The following is a 9,259-nucleotide window of genomic DNA, read 5'->3' as shown; positions in this document are numbered from 1 at the left end:
GGATCTTAAAGTTATAAGACAAAAGAACTACTACTTTAAGTAAGCCAATTTTTAGGCATTTCTTTTTCTCTATATTTTTGTGATTAAGGTAAAATGTGAAGCAAGTTTAGACTTGCTTACTGAATCCAAGGAATAAAATCAAAATCTCTATTAGGTTTTCTCTGATTGATTGGCTGGAGCATGATTGGCTCATTTGTGTCATTTGGTGCTTCTTTTATTGCATGGATCATGTGTAATGAAGTTATTACGGAATTGGTGCTACCTCTATACTGTGGTTTCGGTCCTAATCTTCAAGTAGATATACTTGATCAGTGCCTCTATAATTTCACATGGAATATGAGCCTAGTTTTTCCTTTCTCATGCGATTCTCACATTTCTGATTGTTGTTTCTTTGGTTTTCATGCACTGATGTGGTGGAACATAATGGCTCTGTTGTTTCTAATTCTATAGTGTAAATTTTTGGTGAAATATTCTTTGGTTTTATGGATGCATTGGGCTCTAGATTTTTTTGAAGGTTTTCAGCCTTTCCCTAGTCTTGAAGACTTTGTAGGACCACTTTCACTTAGAGTTTGTAAAGTCATAGTCTGATGTATTATTGATTTATTAGGTGTGATGTATTACTAACTTGTTTGTATTTTTGACACAGTTACTCTTGTTTCTGTCATGAATGGATTGATTTATATTAATATGAGTAGGATCAATTGATTCCCATATCTTTTCTAGCTACACATTTAATATAATACCAACTAAACTATAAGAGCAGTGGTCTTTACTAATGATTTCTTAATCTTGTGAAATGCACAAAGAGTCATTATTTGAGCCTAAAAAAATTAGAAACTATATCAAAAGTAACGTGATTTAGATATGGAAAGCACCTCTTGAATTGAAATACATTATTATCTTGTTAGGTAAAGTCTGTTAATTTAAATTCCTTAGCAGAAAGTTCATAATAATGTAGATTATGTTCATTGAAAAACATGATGCATATTTAAAGGAGGAAATTGTTTTCTGATGCACTTGTCTCAAAAAGTAAGTGAACAGTAATTCCATAATTGATCTATTTTATTTCTTAGTTATTAGTTCTTCGATGATTCTCCAAATATAAATTCACTAATCTTTTAAATCTCATCTTGAAGGTTGCATACATTTCTTGGCCAAAGTTTAGAATTCTTTACTCCTAATATTGCATTCCTTCCTCAAGACTTAGAAGGTAATAATTTTATTTCACTTGTTTTTATTTACTAATTGAAGTTTCCAGTATTCTCTTACACTTATTGACCAAGTGCTTAATCTGTAAAAGAAGTAAAATGACACTCCGATCATCTAGTCAATAATATTATTTTTTTAAAGTACTTTTAGAAATAGAAGAGAATGTTTTATGAGTTGAAGATACTATACCTTGAGTGTTGCCAAAATCTTGTTAATATGGATGTAAATAGGACATTTTTTATCCATTTTTTGAGGAATATGAAGATAACTAACTAATGGATCCTGATTTTTAAGGGATATTTTCAAATTCTAGTTTGATTGTGTCTAAAATTGTAACATTTAAAGAAACTTTCTCATTTGGTCAGTCATAGCTAGATGAACCGTTTACTGAGTGAGACCTAAGGCAGATTCATTTTAACTACTTGATTGCCTTCAAGTTGTTTGAGATTCAAGCTATAGGCTGCTTAGGATAAGCAAATGGGAAGGGCTTAACCTTGGGCTTTTGTCAATTTATAACATTGAAATTATAGAGTCAGTAATATTTTTAGTTTAAATATTAATAATAAAATATATTAAATATTAATATATAAAATACATATTAATATTTAGATAAAATAAAATTATACTGTTAATTAATTTATCATGCAATTAAATTAATTAATTAATTTATTTCTCTTTGATAAATTATAAATAATTTAATATTTTTATATAATATCTAATAGCAAAATAATATAATAATTTTTAAATATTCTATGCGTATTATTTATAATTTATCAAAAAAAAAAAAATAAATTAAATAATTAATTCAGTGAAGTGATTTTATATATATTTAAAAGTATAATGGCAGAATAATATTATAATTATAAAATGGCAGAATAATATTATAATTTTAAATATTTTTATATATAGTCCGTTTGTTATTAACTTTTATAATACTCTTATATATTAAAAATATTTTTATAAAATATGATAATTATCTATAATTGATTTTAGTAATTTGTAGAGTTATAAAACAATATTATTATGTGATTAAAAAATTACTAATATTATTTAATCACAAATATTATTAAATTAATATAATATAATTATTTTATTATAATATATTAATAATTAAAAAAATAAATACATTGCACCACTCTAAGCTATTATTTATTTTTTCATTATTTATTTTTTTATTTTATTTGTAAGAGGTGAGGCCATGATTTAATTTTTTATTATTAAAATATTATAATTATATTAATTAATTAATATATTATTTTTATATAATGTTAATTTAATAATTTTATTTATATTATATTTTTTATATAATAATTAAATTTTTTATATTATATTTTTTATTATAATAAATTTTTTATATTATATTTTTTATTATAATAAATTTATTATATTATATTTCATAACTCTCTAAAATATTAGGACCATTAATATTATTCTGTAATTACATACGAGTGACCGTCCAATAAAAATAAATTTAATTTTTATAATTTTAAATATTCATATTAAATTTTAAATATTTATCTAAATTTTAAAAATAATATATTAATTAATTAATATAATTATAATATTTTAATAATTAAAAAATTTTAAAAAAAATGAAGGCCTGGCCCCACTCACAGTGGCGCCAGGCCATTCTTTAAAAAAAAAAAAAATGGCCTGGCGCCACTCACCATTTTAAAAAATAAAAAAAATTAAATAATGGTCTGGCGCCACTTAAAGTGGTGCCAGGCTCTTGAGCCTGTTTAACAGGCGCCAAGTAAGTTTTTCGGCTGCCACCTGTCACTCCAACCCCAAATCTGTAAATATTTATATCATAACCCCAAATACACAAATAAAAAGTCTCCCAACCCTAAATTGACAAAAAGCCCCTCAACCTTGTACTTATTATTGGTGTATGAAGAGCAACTAAATATTAACATGCTGTGCATCACTGAGTGCAGCAGCAACGTGCACATGTTGTGTAGGAAAATGAATTTAATTCCTCCTCCTATTTTTATGAATTTAATTTATATATTTTTACTACATATATCTTGTGTAGGAAAATGAATGCCAATCGACAGTGGATGTATAATAGGCTCAAGGATGGGTTGTTGAATACTGATTTTTTAAACGGTTTAGAGGAGTTCATACAATTTGCTTCAACCCATCCTGAATGTATGGATGGTATGAATATAAGATGTCCTTGTAGTATGAGAAGGTGTTCGAATCAGAGGTTCCTCTGTGTGGACGATGTACGTTATCATCTTATGAAAAATGGTTTCGTCCCTAATTACTACAGGTGGACAGCACATGGTGAATGTTGGAATGATCAAGGAACCTCTAGTGTGCTATTGTCTGAAACTATCATGGAAAACGATTTTCAAACTAGGGCTAATGGCCGATACCATGAAATGGTACTTGAAGGGTTTGGTTTACCGCCTCAAATTGAATTCATGGAGGAGGCACCTAATGCCGAGGCACAAAGGTTGTATGAAATGTTACAAGCAGCAAGTGAAGAGTTATGGCCAGGATGCAATAAGCACACAAAACTGACTGTTGTGGCACGTTTGATGAACATGAAATCAGAGCATCATTTCTCTGTAAAATGTTTTGATCAGATTGTCGAGTTTTTGAAAGAAGTTCTACCCGAAGATAATGTGCTTCCTGATAATTTTTACAAAACGAAAAAGTTAATTGAGGGTTTGGGTCTACCAGTGGAAAAGATTGATTGTTGCAGAAATAATTGCATGATATATTGGTCTGGTGACGCTGAGTTACAAGAATGCAAGTTTTGCCAGCTTCCTAGATATAAACGCACGGTAAATAGCTTGACAAAGCAAGTTGTTCAGAAGCCATATAAGAAGATGTATTACTTTCCTCTCACTCCAAGGTTACAACGGCTTTATGCATCAGATGCAACAGCACCCCATATGAGATGGCATGCTGAACATGAATATGAGGAAGGGGTCATGCATCATCCATCTGATTCTCCTGCATGGAAACACTTCAATGCATGTTATCCATCATTTGGATCAGAGATAAGGAATGTGATGCTTGGATTGTCTACTGATGGATTCCAACCATTTGGACAATCTGGCCAACAGTACTCATCTTGGCCCATCATTCTGACACCATATAATCTTCCGCCATGGCTGTGTATGAAGTCAGAATATATGTTTCTCACTGTTATAGTTCTGGGCCCAAATAATCCTAAATTTAAAATTGATATATTCTTACAACCCTTAATCGAAGAACTAAAACAATTATGGAACATGGGGGTTGAGACATATGATGTGGATAAGAAGCAAAATTTTCTCATGCGGGTTGCTTTGCTATGGACCATTAGTGACTTTCCTGCTTATGCCATGCTTTCTGGTTGGAGCACTGCAGGAAGGCTTGCATGCCCATATTGTATGGATAACACTGATGCATTTACTTTGCCAAGAGGTGGCAAACAATGTTGGTTTGACAATCATCGCAAATTTTTGAACCATAACCATCCATGGCGGAAGAATAAATCATGGTTTAGAAAAAACAAAGTTGTAACTGAACATGCACCTCTAGTAAGGTCTGGAGAGGAAATTTTGCATGAGATAGAGAGTCTTGGATTAATGAGAGTGACAGATCCAGGTTCAGATGTTGTTAATGCTGTTATTAGTAAGACATGTGGATGGAGGAAATGCAACATATTCTGGGATTTACCTTATTGGAGTTCCTTGCTTATTAGACACAACCTTGATGTAATGCATATTGAAAAGAATTTTTTTGATAACTTGTTCAATAACATTATGAATATAGAGGGTAAAACAAAAGATAATGCAAAAGCAAGAGAAGATATGAGGGAAATATGTCGGCGGCCTGAGTTGGAGATTAATGTAGAAACTGGCAGGTATCCAAAAGCAATATATGCATTGGACAAACCGGCAAAACAAGTTATTTGTGAATGGATGAAGGGACTCAGATTTTCTGATGGTTATGTGTCTAACATGGCTCGATGTGTCGACATGAACAAGTACAGATTATTTGGAATGAAAAGTCATGATTGTCATATTTTCATGCAAAGGTTGTTGCCTATTGCTTTTCGTGAATTATTACCAATGAGAGTGTGGGAAGCAATTACCGAGCTAAGTATTTTCTTTAAGCAACTAACGAGTATGATCTTACGGAAGGAAGATATGCAAAGGCTTGAAGAGGACATTCCGGTTATACTATGCAAATTGGAGTGAATATTTCCTCTGGGTTTCTTCGACTCGATGGAACATCTTCCGATTTATCTTGCATATGAAGCTCGCATTGGGGGTCCAGTGCAATATTGTTGGATGTATCCTTATGAGCGGTAATAATTAATCACTGCTGCTTTTTCAAAATATCAATTATTTAATATGCTTAATTTGTATGCTAATGCATTATGTAATACAAGTACAATGGAATTTTAAAGAAGAATATTAAAAATAAAGCCAAAGTTGAAGGATCAATTGCTAATGCATACTTGGTAGAAGAAGCATCTTCTTTTTGTGCTTACTATTTTGAGTCACATGTTTCTACAAGGCATCGACGGGTTCCACGTAATGATGATGGTTGCGCAGTGGAAGATCAAGAGATTGAAGAAAATTTATCAATATTCAAATATCCGGGTAGACCCATAGGTCAATCAAAGAAAAGGATATTGACAAAGGATAAAAGAAATGCAGCTCATTTATATATCTTACTAAATTGTGAAGAAGTTTCGCCATTTATCAAGTAAGTGAAATTCACCGCCAAATTATAAATTTAATAGTCTTCCAAAATGCATATATATTCATGGACATAATCAAAGTTGTATAATTTCTCCTAATGGAAGAATATATATTGAGGAACTACGGAGGATATCACTTAACATTCCGATGGGGAGGTAGACATCATATTAGAGAATAACTTTCATACATGGTTCAAAGCATACGTAAGCTTTATAATACTTGCAATACTACGCTGAATTTGGTGAATGAATCATAATTAATTTTATATGTTCACTTTTTGTAATAGGTACATGAACCAACCAACAAAGTGAACAATCCTCTCATCCAAGATTTAGCCAAAGGACCTCTAAATACAGTGAATGTGTACACAGGATACTATGTAAATGGATACAAATTTCACACTGAGGGACGAAGTGCTAATCGAATGACGATGAATTGTGGTGTATGCATTAAAGGAACGAACTATAGTGATCAATCAAGTGATTACTATGGTAAGTTTTGTTAATTAGTAATTAATTAGAGGACGTTCCCTAATTGGTTTAATCATAAGGAGAGATAATGGTGGTGAGAAGCGTCTTCCATCTCCATAACTAATCTATTGAATCAACCCAAAAGAACAAAGTGTCTGTGATCAATCCCAACAACTACAGTGGATCCAATACTTCAACTAGAGCTTTCTCATTATTGATTACTTTTTATTTAATTATTTGCTTTCCATTATTTTTCTCATTATTAGTTTACTACAATCAATCTCAAACCCCCCTGTTATTTTGTTGACAGTTTTGATCCCAATTCTCAGTTTATCTCATTTGATCCCACATTCAGTCTTTTATCTCATTTTTAATTTATTATCGTTCCAGTTTATTTTCTTGGTCATAAAAAGAGAAATAGGTGAGTTCTCAATTCTCTGTGCATTCGATCCTTTCACCACTATCTGCAGTTGTAAATTGTTGATAACCAGAAAGGTTATTTTTGACCGGCTTCGACAACCGCGAGTCAGGAAGAAAATGGAAAGTTGGAGAAAAAGTGCAGAAAAAGCTGGAAAAGTGATTGGGTCAAAATGATTTGGCCAAATCACCCGCAGAAGTCAGAAACAGATAGCTAAGGCAGAAATCTGGAAACAACACACAAAAGCGATTTGGGCGAGCGATTTGGGCAAATCACTGCCCAAATCAAACTGACGCAGACAAAAGGGCAGAAGCGCAGGAAGAGAGTAAAATTCCAGATTCAAAAACAGTAAAATCCTACTATGCTTCAAACTCTTCAAAGACCAGTTTCAACTCAATTCTAAAAGCCACAAGAGAGTCTTTCACCCAAGAAATTCCACTCACAACGAAGAAGTACATGGATCTCGGGAAGGAAAACAGAGATTTTAATTTTTTCGCTCCGTGTTTGGGTTGCAGTAAATCTCTGGGTTTCCTAACACGTAGGTCCAAAGGGGTTGGCTCACTGATGGGGGTAAGGTCAGTATATTCAGGATGTAATATTTTTAAATTTGCTGCAAGTGAGGTGATCATGTGCCTAAGAATTAGAGAGCGATGGGAGGTGATTGTGCCAGAAAGCTGTGTGGCAATCCAGAACCCAAAGTGAATTTTCTGTTTGGTGGCCATGCTCCATAGAATATATAATTCAGTCTTGGTCAGGATGTTTAGCGCATCCTTCCTCCTAAAAAATGTGTAAGCTAAGAACTGATGCAGGTATTTCAAACATGGGTCGCTCAAATATAGGTCTTGATTTGGTGGGTGAGTAGGTGTCTGGTGGGTTCTCACACAGGTTAGTGTAAGCAGTGCTAGCATTAAACTCAGCAGGGAAATCCCAAATAGAATCAGGACACTCACACCCCAATGCAACACTGAACTCATGCATGGATATATAGAACCGTTGCCCTATCAACCTAAAGCTCACAGTCGAGTGTGTGAAGGGTGGTCATGGCAGTCGTATCAAAGTAAAATGTGCAGAAGAACTATTGGGTGAGTTTTGCAAAGGCATGCATACGAAGGTAAAAGAACGTGCCCCACCCAGTACTATCAATAAGAGAATTTACTCGTGCTTGAATCCCCAAGGCCTCAAGGGTGCTAGGGTGCAAGAACTTACCTGGGTCATTGGGGAGAGAGGAGACCCTTTCAAACCTAGTATGCTCAGTCTACTTATTTAAGGCTAGAGCCATTGCTACATGGTCAGGGTATGAGGGTTTGGGCAAGTCGCTGAGCAAATCACCCTGGCTGTAGCCTTCTGAGGGAGTCACGTCCGGTGTACTGGTGGAAGCTTCCATTCGGCACTTCATGTTTTGGTAGAGCATATTTTAGCCCATTTTATCATGATATTCTTGATGTTTATTTACACCATTTCTACCTAATTTTGTGGTTTTAATCTTGTTTTGTAGAGATTAGGTGTAAAAAGACAATCTGAAGAAAATGCTCTTAAAACTGCCAAAAAGTGCCAAATATGGAAAGTGCCAAAAAAGGAAAGTTTTCAAATATGGAAAGTGTAATACCCGGCTAGACTCCGGTATCGGAATTCCTACCATCCGGTGGGATCTCGAATATCGAAAACCTTTAGAAGGGGTAAAATCATGTTTTCATAAAATGTTTTAATGTATTTTATGGTTTTAAGCAAGAAAGAAAACAAGTTTTTGCATGAAAATAACCTTGGAGGAAGATTCAGGTTCGGCCGCCGAACCTCAAGTTCGGCCGCCGAACATGCATGCGCTTCGGGAGTGCTTTAGGCCCCCGAAGGCATAAGTGAGGGAAGTCCAAGTTCGGCCGCCGAACCTTATGTTCAGCCACCGAACATGGCATGCATGCGGAGGCACGTTAGGCCCCCGAAAGTGACCTGGCCAGCCACCTATAAAGGTGTCCCCATGTCCGAACGGGCGAGCTTTTCTCCCCATTTTCGGCCAAGGTGAGTCTCTGCCGCCCTCATGCCGATCTTGAGTTCTTCCTTCAAATCTTTCACGATTTTTATGAGTTTTCACCTTTATTTTGAAGATTTTTGAGCAAAAAGCAAGTTTTGGAACTTGGAGATTTAAGGAGCTCGATCTCTCCCATGTCCGAGTTGGATCGTCTTTCCTCTCGTTTCTTCAAGAGGTAAGCTTAGATCCACTCTTCTTGTATGTTTTAAACAAGGTTTATGGGGTAGAGATGCATGATTATGTTAGATGTTTGATGTTAGGGTATATGTAGAGTTTATGTGCAATGTGGGTTGTTTTTGTTGTTATATGTGTTGTTGTTGGGGTTTAAGTTAGTTTGAGGCTCTAAATGCTTGTGTAGATGTGTATGCATGTCTTGGGATAGTTGAATGCTTGATTGGAAGGTTTGGGAGGCTTTCGTGCATGTTGG

The 9,259-nt window shown here is 34.0% G+C and overlaps 1 protein-coding gene across 1 annotated transcript; it reads left to right on the top strand.

The window, feature by feature from the left end:
* Positions 1-3,248: 3,248 nt before the first annotated feature.
* Positions 3,249-5,411, top strand: LOC110623236. Its single transcript, XM_021768163.1, has one exon. It carries the CDS (start codon positions 3,249-3,251, stop codon positions 5,409-5,411), a length of 2,163 nt encoding a protein of 720 aa, XP_021623855.1.
* Positions 5,412-9,259: the final 3,848 nt, after the last annotated feature.

This window comes from Manihot esculenta, chromosome 9 (genome assembly GCF_001659605.2).
Source record: "Manihot esculenta cultivar AM560-2 chromosome 9, M.esculenta_v8, whole genome shotgun sequence".
Taxonomy (NCBI): Eukaryota; Viridiplantae; Streptophyta; class Magnoliopsida; order Malpighiales; family Euphorbiaceae; genus Manihot; species Manihot esculenta.
Note: the sequence above shows the minus strand (reverse complement) of the source record. Positions and strands in the feature narration are given on the sequence as shown.